The sequence below is a fragment of the Acanthochromis polyacanthus genome, chromosome 6, assembly GCF_021347895.1.
Source record: "Acanthochromis polyacanthus isolate Apoly-LR-REF ecotype Palm Island chromosome 6, KAUST_Apoly_ChrSc, whole genome shotgun sequence".
NCBI classification, from domain to species: Eukaryota; Metazoa; Chordata; class Actinopteri; family Pomacentridae; genus Acanthochromis; species Acanthochromis polyacanthus.
The window spans coordinates 42,759,772-42,772,849 of record NC_067118.1 but is presented as its reverse complement, the minus strand read 5'-3'; the positions used below and the strand labels follow the sequence as shown (position 1 = coordinate 42,772,849).

Below are 13,078 nucleotides of genomic sequence, written 5' to 3'. Positions count from 1 at the left end.
GTTGCCTAGTGACTCTCTGCCTCCATCTGCTGGACAATTGCAGCGACTGCACGTTACTGCAGCAGATCCCTCGGTGTGTTTCCAACCATTTTTACTCAGTTTTCAGAATTATTCTTCAGTGAAAACACCTCCAAATTAGTAGTAATTATCATGTTGCACTATTGTGTTTAAATTTTCATTTCTAGCTTGTAAATATCTGTACGTATTGTGTTATATTTATTTTCATTACTACTATTTTTTCCCTGTTCTTCCTTCTATAGTTTCTTTTTTTATTCTTCTCTTTCCTTATTTCTAGGGTGACACCAACAACTGAAACCAAATTACTTGTATGTTGTGCACATACTTGGCCATTTAAGCTGATTCTGATTCTGATTAATATAGTGGTGGAATGTAACTAAGTACATTTACTCAAGTGCTGTTTTTAAGTCGAATTTTGAGGTACTTGTATATTATTTCAGTATATCCAGTTTACATTAATTTAAATATTAGTTATTTAGATATTCTAATTTACTTTCAGTTCACTTTCTGTTGATCTGTTTCTTGTTATTTAGTTTACAGTTTACATTTTGTAGTTGTGTTGTTTTATTTATTCATTTTCATATTTTTTTAGACAATATTCCTCGGCATCCACTTAAACATTTTGCATTTTGTACTTTGTATTTTTATTTCTAATATTATTTCGATTTAACTACTAACCTGTGTGTAGTCGTGTGTATTTCACTAACCTTTGTTTACTGTACTCTGGCAAAACTATTTCCTCCGGAATGAATAAAGTTGATCTTATCTTATCTTTCTGCTACTTTACACTTTTAACTCTACTGCATTTGTCTGACAGTTTTAGTTCACTGTAAGATGAATATTTTATACAGTGGACAATGCAGCAAGCTTTTAAAATACAGCACATCATTAAAGATTAGGCCTGGTGGTTTCAGATGTCTGTTGGATGATTTTTACATTCATCTGCCAAATAAATAATGGCCAAATGATCAAACATTTTCTGAAAAATCAGATATTAGGGAAAAAGCCAGATTTATGTATTACAGAATTATCTTTGCTTTTCTTTGCTCTTCCACTAGTCTGCTTTTTTTTGGTCATTTTTCCATCTCATTTGTGTATTTTTTTTGTCTCTTTGCTGTTTTGTTTCTCCTTTTTTGTCATTTTGTCTCATTTTTGTAATATATTTAATGTGAATGATGGGCCGAGGCATAATATTGTTAAAATTAAACTTATTTTTCTTAAGAAAATTCAGGTTGTTCATGTTTTGTAAAAAAGATAGTTCCTTAAATGTGAATATTTTCAGAATGTACTTTTTTGCATTATAACAAAGGAAAAAACTGGAGAAATTGTGGTTATTTAGAGATTATGCTGTGATTTTACCAGTCCAGATCAAACTGGACTGAATGTAGAACCTGGACTAGAATGAGTTGGACTCTCCTGCTCCAGATCGTCCTTATCTAATAAATATTAATTTCTTTCTAACCCTTCTTGCAGTTAAACTGATCATCAGTGCTGTTTTGCAGTGAGCGGTTCCCCCCTGTGGTGATTAAACTCTGGTCTTCAATCAGTGGAACGCCCCTTTAATTAATCTGCTAATTATCCTTAACATCAGTGTTTGTGTCGCCATGTTTCTCTTCCACACAGTTTCTTTCCTGAATAAGAAGACAGTAAAGTTTCCACAGACATTTGGGGGTTTATGTATTTTAATTCGTTATGATGCTACATGATCCATGGTGGTTGTTTAATTTTCTTCCTTTTACTACAGTATGTTAATAACTTTGCCAGTTATCTTTTTAAGTACTTTTATTTTTATGTACATACAAAAAGAGTATCCAATTACGGTGTGATTACATCGCTGTGACTGTATCTCTGCAGGTGTGAAGCGCATGTTTTTTCTTTAATGTAGTGTGTATTCACAGGTCCATCCTCCTCCACACGTCTCTGCTCTCTCAGGCAACCAAAAAATGCAGATATTTATTCTTTTTTCTCTTTTTTTTTGCCTTAACAACCCAATGGTCATGTGATAGCCAAGACAATACAGCTGTGTTATCTCACAACCACCAGAGCCCAAAAAAACAAAAAAAAAACAAAACAGGAAACAAACGGAAAAGATGATCGAAAAGGAAACAAAAACACACCAACTGAAAAACCAGACTCAAGATGGTCCCTTTTGTAAAGACAGGATTTCTTTTTTGTTTGTTTTGCTAATATAATTTCAAACACTCAAAAAGAAATAAAATCAGAATAAATCCAGGCCATTTCATGCAAACTGCAGAGTGCACGGTTGAATATAGTGCATTTGAGTATTATAAACAACAGAAGCATCGTGGCTACATGAGAATACAAGAAAAAATAAAGCAAACAGCTGCTGTAATACACCAGAGGACGCTAATTCAATACTCCATGGGCGAAATTAAACAAGGCGGCCAGAACTACGTGTTACAGACTCTGTGTTGGATATTGAAAATGTTTGGTTTTGCATGACACGTCCACGGCTTTAAGGGCGGAAAATTTCTCTTTTTTTCAGTCTAGCGTCACTCTCTGGACCTGAGGAAGCAAAAGAAAAAAAAAAAAATCAAGAAATCATCTGATGCCTTGCACTAAATTACAGCTTTGCTTCTTAAAAAGATCACCGAGCAGCACGGATTCTTCATCACAATCTGGATTTTTATCAGAATTTTACACACGGCCCAAACATTTATAGATTTATTGAGTTTCTACAGATTCCTTGGTATGAAATAATCAAACGTTTTAATGTGATTTGCGACAAACACCCCCGTTTTTCAGCCGTGTACAGGAAATCTGTTCAGGTGACTTATTTTTTAAAACCAGCCCTCTTCCTTTGTTCTAAAACAGCCTGTGATTTCACCGTTTGTGGTCTCCTCACATAAAAACATCCACACACAGTCAGTCACGTCAAAAAAAAAAGAAAGAAATCAACAGGACGCACACACACGCAGCTTCTACTGGCTCATATTTATACCACAAACTGTTCAGAAGACGATACATGAAGTTTGAGTCTAGAAAAAAAAAGTCTTTGACTGATCGGTGGCCTCTCCTGGCAGATTAACAGTAATAAGTGGAAGAGAGATTATCAGAGGAGTGTTAGAGCTTTTGTGAAAGACGACGTGAGCGAGGAACTTAAAGAATCAATGAAAGACTTTAAACATTCAGCCAGCCTGTAGCCGCTTCCACAAACCACTAACTGATATCTGTGCAAGTCGGGGAAGATCATTTAGGAAGTAGAGATGGACGGAAAGCACAGATCAGATCATTTCACAAAAAGAAAAGAAAAAGGCAGGAGTTGTGACAGAAACGCTCGCTCTCATGGTTTAACTTGGGATCGCCTTCCTTCGTTTTACACTTTAAATTATTTTCCATCCAAACAAACCATCATGATATTGCCTTTAAATGTTAAAAACAAAAAAAACAACCCAAACAAACAGATCAACATAAACCCAGAAGACATCCCCGCTGCCATCACTGACACGTGTCCTCCTGAGCACGCCGTCCGTCCGTCCGTCACTGAGCTCTGTCCGTCTGTGTCTCTACAGGGCCAGCTTGCCAATGATGACTCCGATCACGAAGAAGAGGACGCAGAGCGCCAGGACACGGGTGCTCAGGCCTTCGTCCCTCATGGCCGTGGTCGCCATGCTGGAGGAGTGAGGAGCAGCCATGGAGGTCACCTTCCTCTTCCGCAGGCCGTCGTCCTCCTGAGACGGAGAGAGGAGTCAGACGGAGTTCAAATAGGTCAGAGACAGGTTTAAAATACAGGAGGTCCTCAAATTAAAATGCTACAGATAGACCAGGGGTGTCCAACATGAGGCCCGTGGTCCAAAAGTGGTCCTCCAGAGGGTCCAATCCGGCCCTCAAAGTGTAAAAACTACAGAGAAGACATTAACTGCAGATTGTAAATTAGTAAAACTATAAATTTAAAATCATTTCTAGACCATGACAAGTTGTTTGGATCAGAAAGTTAAATACTAAACTTTTCTTTTGTCATTTTGTGTCTCATTTTTGTAATATTTTGTCTGTTTTTTTGTCTGACTTTTATCACATTTTTATCATTTTGTTTCAGTTTTGTCATTTTTTGTCTCATTTGTATATTTTTTGCAACTTTTTTGTCTACATTTTGTCACTTTCTTGGTTTGTGTCACGTCGTTTGTCTCATTTTGTTTCTTGCTTTTGTTGTTTGTCATTTTTGTCAATATTTTGTGTTTTGAAATTTGGTTGTTCTGCTTCCATAGATGTGTTGAACTTTATCTTACAGTGGAGAACCAAAAAGAAAGAAAGCATAATTTGAGATGCTAGTTTTGCAAAGGAAGCTTGAAGAAAGTTCTTGTTAGCATGTACTAGCATTTTACGTTAGCATCTACTGTCGCGGTCTGTCATTTCAAACCAAACACATCTATCTGGGTGTAGCTCCAGTGTGGTGCTGATCAGTGCATCATTTCATCCTGCATTTCTATTGGTTAGTTAGTTGTTGTAGGTCCAGCAGCATCACACTGTGAGATGGTCACACAGAAATTCTGACAGTTAGAATTTTACAGCCGCTTGTCTTTGGTCGCCATGACAACAGCCGTCCTTGAACCTGTCTCACAGTGGGACGTAGGACCACCGATTTAGAGCCAACACCAAAGTTATCTCCACCATTCTCTCACCGCTGGTACCTTTGGTCTGAGATGGTAAAAAAAAAAAAAAAAAAAAAAAAAAAAAAAAAAAATCACACAGTGTCTGGACGCCTATAGATGTATGATTCTTCAAATTCAGAAATCAGAGCATTAAATCAAAATCCAAAGAGGAGTTTTGGTGGATTTAGATTCAGAACGTAGCGAACAAAAGCCTCACTACTGTTCTTGTACTAAAACAATCAAACCGTGGAGCTTTGACTTGACTGACAGACAATGCCTGAATTCTTTCAACGGATCTTATTTCTGATCACAAAGCGTTTAAACAGTGACTCAGCATTAATGAGTCAGGATGAGCTCCTGCTGCATCTGAACCTCCGTCACTTCCTCCCACTTCTTCTGAAACGGACTCTCTAACATCCATAAAACAAACATGCAGACGGATTTTTGTGGGGTTTTTCCTTGAAGATTGAAAAACAAACAGGCCGGTCTGATGACATCATTTGGTGACTTCTAGCTGCAGCCAATAGCGTCGCTCTGGTTGGTAGATAACAGAGGAGTGTTCAGACTGAAGCAGCCTATTAATTATTAATTTAATCACTAAAAGGCTGCTGAACTATATTCCTGGTGGGGAATGTGTTATCAGTCTGTGTGATGTTAGAAAATATTTTTTATTGTTCAATATTAAAAAAAATAATATTTAAATAACATAAGCAGCTTTTCATTCATCCAGAATCATAAGGTAATAATTTACCAAAACAACAGCTGGGAGGAATTTTTTTTGAAAATCTGAAGCAGTTTTGAGCTTCACTCTCACAACATCCAGATTAAATATCTGCCGTTTGTTTCATGACTCTTCAGTAAAACAGGTTTTATGTTTCAGACCCCTCAGTTTGTGTCAGATGATGACTAAGACTGAAACTTCACGACAACATGTACGATAGAAGAAGTGCACAACCGAGCTAAACCACGGTGCCTCGAAATGTGTAAATATTCAGTTTTAATTACATTTAGTAGTTCTATAGATTGTGAAATTAGAAGTGTCTTGTTTATAGTATTGAACAGAAACTAACCTGAATGTTTTGCCTTTTTGTTATTTATGCTGCTGTATGTAACCTGCTGAATACTTTCACCTACCTCCGGATTAATAAAGTATACGTCCATCCATATGTCTATAGTCTATCATCCATCCATCTATAGTCTATCATCCATCCAGCTATCTATAGTCTGTCTATCATCCATCCATCCATCTATAGTCTATCATCCATCCATAGTCCATCTATCATCCATCCATCCATCCATCCATCTACAGTCTATCATCTATCATCCATCCATCTATAGTCTGTCTATCATCCATCCATCCTTCCATCTATAGTCTGTCTATCATCCATCCATAGTCTATCATCCATCCATAGTCTATCATCCATCCATAGTCTATCATCCATCCATCCATCCATCTATAGTCTATCATCTATCATCCATCCATCTATCTATAGTCTGTCTATCATCCATCCATCCATCCATCCATCTATCTATAGTCTGTCTATCATCCATCCATCCATCTATAGTCTATCATCTATCATCCATCCATCCATCCTTCCATCTATAGTCTATCATCTATCATCCATCCATCCATCCATCCTTCCATAGTCTATCATCTATCATCCATCCATCCATCCATCCATCCTTCCATCTATAGTCTATCATCTATCATCCATCCATCCATCCTTCCATCTATAGTCTATCATCTATCATCCATCCATCCATCCTTCCATCTATAGTCTATCATCTATCATTCATCCATCCATCCATCCATCTATCTATAGTCTGTCTATCATCCATCCATCCATCGTCTATCATCTATCATCCATCCATCCATCCTTCCATCTATAGTCTATCATCTATCATTCATCCATCCTTCCATCCATCCATCCAGATGAAGAACAAGCCGTCTCACCCTGATCTGTTTGTTTTCTTCCCGTAGCCTCTGAACCTCCATCTGCAGCCTCTTGCACTCCTCCATGATCTTCTTCACCTCTCCGTCGTCCAGCGAGGCGCTGGCTGACTTGGGCAGCACAGAGTGCTCGGTCTTAACAGAGGTAGAGGAAGACACAGTTTTGTTGCTTTCACTCTCATGCTGTGGAGAGAGAGCGAGGGTGGATGGGTGGGATGAGAGGAGGGGAGCCGTGCAGAGGAGTGACAGGGATCCAGATGAAAAAGCAGACAAGAAAACCAGAAATGAATAAATAAATCATGTAATGGGTGGTACAGTGATGCTGGAAGGTAGGAGACTGAAAAAACACTGAGCAAAAGAGAATGTAGGGCTGCACGATTAACCACATAGGAGTTCTGAAATGATTTGGTCTTTCATGAGTTAATCAAACATGATTAGCTGCTTTCTACCTGCTGTAGTCAGGTGTTTCCTCAGAGGGACTTATTTGCATTTGTTGTCATTTTTAAGGTCTTTGGATTCTTTCGTGAGATGACATAAGTTATAAATTGGCGCTATAGAAATAAAACTGGAGTGAATGGAGTTAAATCGAGCTGTCGCTGCTGCATCACTCTGGAAATAATGTGCTTGGCGTGGCGGCCAAAGTAAAAGAACATTCAACAGAAACTCTAACGTCTGGAGCAGAATACGGACGGCTACAGACCATCATCTGGTGTTGATATGCGTTCTGGATTCAGGGCATTTGATGTAGATCTGTGCTGCAAATCAACAGAACTAGCTCCTTCTTCCACCTGACAAACAGCACAAACTGCAGCTGAACAATAAAGTGGCTAACATTAACCTCACTGCAGCGCTGCCTTTGTCCAGCCTCACCTCATATCCAGTGTGTCGCTCAACATGAAAGCGAAAGCAGCGCTCTGTTGATTTAATTATGGATAAAAGGGTCGGCTCGGTTTTATTACATTTTGATTCTTCTTGGAGATGCATTGTGAAAAAGGATTTAAACGGAAAGATCTGTACGTTAGCAGGGAAGTGAAAGCAGTGCTCTGTACACATGTGAAAGTGCAGAAAAAGCTCATGACAATAATCATCATCTAAGTATTTGTGATTCTCATTTTAGGAATAATCATGCAGTCCTACAGAGACATGCTATGGAAGAGCTTCAACCTGCTCTCATTCTTCAAGAAAATACATCAGAGGAAAAAGTCTGCAGAATTGATGAGGATGTGACTAATGTGCATAAAGACCTCACAGTTAATGTTGAAAATGCTTACAGTGGTGTAAAAAAGACAAGCACACTTACAGTTTTGTCATTTTCTAGAGGCATCTCAAATGAACATCTCAACTTTGAATCCATCAGCTCCTCAGGCTTCGCTTCCTTCCACTGTGGACGAGAACAGGAAGAAGGAAAGAGTTTCAGGAAAGCCTCAGACACCGACTCTTATTTTGGTAACTTCACAGGACTGATCCTCTACAGAATTATGTGAATTACAAATCGATCAGCTTGGGCCATGCGTTTCAGTTTTGCTTATGAGACTGCGAACAGAAATATTGAAGAGTTCAGCTGGAGGTAGGTTTCTGAAGGGCCTTCATCAGGAAAACTCAGTGTTCAGTCATCAGGTTTAAGGCGATTTAAACATCTTTGCTTCCCGTTCAGACACTCACCACTCCCTCCATGTCGGTCATGTCAAACGGAGCCAGCATGGACTGCACCATGAATTTGTGTTTGCTCTTTTCATTGGGGTCGTAGTCAAACGGCTGTAGCATAACTGTGGACAGAGACAGAACGGCGAGCCGGAACATCAGGGAAAGACTCACTTCCTGTATTGCCTCATAACAACTATTATGCAACCTGACAATGAAAAGTGCATGAGATTTAGGTTTGTGCTGCAAATCAACACAACTAACTGGTTCTTCCACCTGACAAACTGAACGAATGTTTCAGATCTACGATACACTGTGACCTGCTTTCTCCTGCAGCAACTCATGGCTCTGAAAGGTTCACTGGAATGACTGGATAAATATTTACTCACTTAAGACGACTGTGGTCATAACGAATAATAAAGATTCGGTTTATCTGCATTATTTACACAGTTAAGATTATTATATTTGTGTCATATGTCAGATAAATCAAAGCTCAAACTATTGCAGCTGTTCTCACCCCATGCAGCTCAGATTACCTATTATTATTCTGGAATATTTAATATGTTTTTGCCTGAATAATTGTGTATCAGCAGAGCAGAGTAAGGCCCAGTTTTACAGCCTGGCTGAAGTTAATGACAGATACAGCCTCTTTGGAAGAGTTTATTCCAAGATTACATGATGCTAGAGGTAAACTCTGCCAGGTTTGGCTTCACTTCCCACATTTTATTCAATATGAACTCACTAGAGTCACATAATTATTGTTATCATCAATAATTATTCCATCTAATTATTTATTTTGTTGTTGGTGCTTATTTGCTTTATTTTTGCTGTTGTAGCAAAATGTTAGCGTTAGCAGGTAAATGGCTGTCGTATGTGTTGTTGTGGTTGTTTCTGAATTGAAAACCTCAATAAAAACTTTGATTACAAAACAATTCTGGATCAAAACATGGGCAATTATTTCTTTGTTCAATTATACGTCTTCACTCTCAACAACGGCTGCAGATTTCTCCTTTTATTTGGAACCAGACAACATTGTGTCAGTATTTTTTTTCCATCTTTTTGTGCAGATTATAACAACAATGATTCTACAGAGATGCCTCTGATGATTTGGGTGGCAACTGCTGCATCAACAATGGAAGCTAGAGAATGTATTTATTCTGCTAAAACTGGAACTATATCAGTTTGAGACCAGATTTAATGTCGGGCTGGATGCCTCAATATAACATTACCTGCATTAGGAAAAAGCATACGATGTTATGTCTTTTTTTAGTGTTCCTGTTGGGCAAAAGGATCAATAAATGCCCACCATTAGAGTCACAACAGGAGTGATTTTCCATCCCCTTTGGATACCAAATACCTCGCTCTAACTTTCTAAAATCAACAATAGATGATCATGTTTTTAAAAAGTGGATATGTGATGGTGACAGTATCATTCCGCCGTTTGGACGAGATATTCAACTTTTCACTCGTGCTTCTACAGGATGCAGAAACGTCTACGAACCAGAGACATTGACGGAGTTTCCAGCGTCGATGATGCCGCTGTTGGGGCGGACGCAGTATCTGCGAGGCGCGGTCGTCTTGACTTTGAAACACACATTTCTATCTGTGGGGTTGGTGAGCTTCAGAGTGGCGGTAACAACATCTGTAAACGGGCCTGAGGACGACAGAGAGAAACACAAGCGTGCACGTTAGTTCACACATCCGTCTAGTAGTTTGGGTACAAATATTTATCTGTCATTGAGCGCCCACTCTGTTCTCAGAAATGAAAACAGCACTCAAGGCTCCCACTGAGGCTGCTTTGATAAAGTGCAAACACATTGTTTGTCTGCAGGGATGAATAAGGGAGCAGCGCTTGTGAAAGACTGCCACAAACACTGCAGATCAGACATTAAAATTTAATTTAATTAAACATAGAAAATGCAGGAAGAGCAGCAAAGTGTGGAAGCGTTTTATTATTCATGCCCCGCCCTCAGAACAAAAGCTGGATCATGTTTTTTTTTTTTTTGCTAAATCTAAATGTTGTTCATTACATCCGTAAACTCATCTGCACTTATTTATGTCATTTGCACATTTCTGTATCACTTTTGTATATTTAACCTTTTCCTTAAATATTATATTTTCTATACTCGGACTATATTCTATTTTATTTGATGCTACTGTCACTTCGTACCCGACCCTAATATTCTGTGTTGTCTTATTGGTGAATATCCAGCTGCTGGACCAACAGAATTTCCCTCTGAGGATTAATAAAGCCCGTCTAAGTCTAAACACTAGACTAAATTATTCACCCTGTGAGATTATAACTGTTGATGCGCAAAAAAAAAATTGTACTAAAAACAGTTTTAATTAATAAAAAAAGGCATGTATATAAATATTAATGCATTTCATTCTGATTTCCAGGAGCTTTAAGTCATAATCATCAAAATTAAACAAAAATATTGAAATATTTCACTTTATGAGTCCATGAAATATTACATTTTCACTTCCTCTTAATATCAGATAAAAAAATAAATAAATGCTTTGTCACGGTGATAGTTTAAAATTTTGATAACAACCTATTATTTTCATAATCATACATACATTTCTGCATCACTCTTGTATATTCTGCTATTTTTCTTTCTATATTATATTTTCTAGATTCTTATTTTACCCTCACTTTACACCCTAATATTCTGTGTTGTCTTCAGTCAGTCTAAGTCTAAATGCTACACAAAATTATTCACCACGAGTTTATAACTGCTGGTGTGCAAAAAAATGATTGAAAAAACGTTTATTTCAATGCTGTGAATGTTTTAATTAATAAGAAGGTATGTATATAAATAATAATGCATTTCATTTTGACTTTCAAGAAAAAAAGCCTTGAAATGTTTCACTTTACGGGTTCGGGATATATTAAATTTTCACTTTTTCTTAATAACTGATAAAAAAAATATGTTTTGTCACGGTGATAGTTCAACATTTTAAAAATTATTTATTATTTTCATAATCATTCTTACATTTCTGTACCACTTTTGAATCTTCTTGAATGTTTTGTAATTTTTTCCTTCTATATTCTTATTTTATGTTACCTTCACTTTATACCTGACCCAAATATTCCATGTTGTCTTATTGGTGAATATCCAGCTGCTGGAACAACAGTTTTCCCTCTGTGGATTAATAAAGTCTGTCTAAGCCTAGATCACCCTAACGTGGTTCCTCTCAGAAGCTCATCTGACAGCCTTTACTCCTCTGTTGAAGCTGGATGTTGGACAAACAGCCTCCCTGTGCTTTTTTTGCTCTAATCAGTTCCGCTGTGAATCAGTTCCTGAGTGGGCGTCTGCATCTTCTCCTGAGTCTCTGCAATAATCAATCAATGATCGGCCCACTACTGACCGATCCGATCACCCCTCCGCCATCACTTGACCCATTTCTACAGCAATATGACACCCAGGGGCAATTAGTTGATAAAACAACTTAGTGTTTTCATAATCATTCATACAGCTGAGGAGACACAGGAGCTGTCGATCCAGTTCTACACTGCAGTCATCCAGTCTGTCCTGTGCACATCTGGATCAGTCACACATCTGGACAGAAACAGACTGCAGAGAACTTCATTGGAGCCCCTGCCCTCCATTCAGGAACTGTTCTCCACTAGAACCAGGAAGAAGGAGCATCAGAGATCCCACTCACCCTGGATATAAACTGTTCTCCATGTTCACTAAAACCACCAGACACCAGAACAGCCATCACTCTAATAAACACATCTGTACAGTATACCAATGGATGTGTACGGTACTTTCTGCACTGTGTCATCCACCAATTATCATGTTGCACGACTGTGTTTATATGTTCCTTTCTAGCTTGTAAATATCTGTACATATTGTGCTATATTTACTTGTATTAGTGATATTTTCCCATGTTCTTCTCTCTATAGTTTCTTTATTTTTATTATTCTCTTTCCTTATTCTGAGGGTGACACCAACAGCCACATCCCTTGTATGTTGTGTACGTATTTGGCCATTAAAGCTGATTCTGACTCTGCCTGGATGCAGAAAAGCTGGAGAGGAATTCGGGTTGCACACAGACGGTAAAGCTCTCAATCAGAGCTGGCTAGCTTATAATATTGTGAAATAATCATGGTAATAAGGCTCAGCAATGACACCCGGATGGTGGAAAATGCTAGAAGAGTCACTTCTGGGTGGTCGAGCGATGAAACCGAGACGAAGGTCAAATGTTAGATCACATCTTAGGGTTTCCCATGCTGACAGAGAAAGAAAGCCAACGTATATGAAGCATATGAGAGAATTAGAGAAATGATACGGCGGGAGGGCCTGGCCCGACGCTGCAGTGACAGCTAGCTAGGTAGATTAGCTGAATGCTAACTAGCAAGCTAGCTAGTTAGTTAGCATCGTTTCACCTGTCACCGCCACACAGCGCAGTCTACAGCCAGCTATATCCGACTAATTTAACACCAGATAACCACCCTTTAGCAAATGCTGACTGGTTAAAGCAGATATCGACACGTTGGCTATTATTAACGGCGTCTCTGCTAGCTTCCTAATCCGGCCCTGCCCTCCGTTACCTCTGAATTTCAGTTCGTGTTGCGGCTCTAGCACCAGGACTTGTTCTGGTCTGGCCATGTCCCAGGGCTTCTTCCTGTCGTGACGGCGAGGACGACAATATTTCAGCGGAGAGGCGAAGCAGCTGGCTCCCGGAGAAACAACCCGGCCGTCCTCGGTTTCTTTCAGCGGGCTGGAAGGCGGAGGAGGACGAGGACGAGGACTGACAGGCTGTTTGACTGACTGACTGCCACCGACAGCTGCTGGAGGCTAACGAGCTAACTGTGCTAGCAGCGAAGAGTGGAGGGAGGGAGGGGCGC

At 38.9% G+C, this 13,078-nt stretch overlaps 1 protein-coding gene across 3 annotated transcripts; it reads right to left on the bottom strand.

Moving 5' to 3' along the window:
* Positions 1-1,682: 1,682 nt before the first annotated feature.
* Positions 1,683-13,078, bottom strand: LOC110956777 (vesicle-associated membrane protein-associated protein B/C-like). 3 transcript variants are annotated; one of them, XR_007942315.1, is made up of 7 exons: positions 12,782-13,078; positions 9,722-9,874; positions 8,242-8,345; positions 7,880-7,960; positions 6,583-6,762; positions 3,486-3,710; positions 1,683-2,544 (listed from the first exon to the last, which is right to left on the bottom strand). XR_007942315.1 is itself a non-coding variant. In XM_022202485.2 (6 exons), exons 1-6 carry the CDS (start codon positions 12,837-12,839, stop codon positions 3,546-3,548), a joined length of 741 nt encoding a protein of 246 aa, XP_022058177.1. In that variant the 5' UTR covers positions 12,840-13,078; the 3' UTR covers positions 1,683-3,545. The 3 variants fall into 3 exon arrangements, 2 of the variants coding, with proteins under 2 accessions (XP_022058177.1, XP_022058178.1); XM_022202485.2 differs by having other exon boundaries at positions 1,683-3,710; XM_022202486.2 differs by having other exon boundaries at positions 1,683-3,710; positions 6,583-6,714; positions 12,782-13,077.

Excerpts from the sequence above, each read along its gene's own strand:
- LOC110956777 (XM_022202485.2), bottom strand. The coding sequence starts at position 12,839 with ATGGCCAGACCAGAACAAGTCCTGGTGCTAGAGCCGCAACACGAACTG. Across the intron at positions 8,346-9,721 it reads AAACTCCGTCAATGTCTCTG|TTATGCTACAGCCGTTTGAC; the intron begins GTTCGTAGACGT and ends CTCTGTCCACAG. Across the intron at positions 3,711-6,582 it reads AAGAAAACAAACAGATCAGG|GAGGACGACGGCCTGCGGAA; the intron begins GTGAGACGGCTT and ends TCTCCGTCTCAG.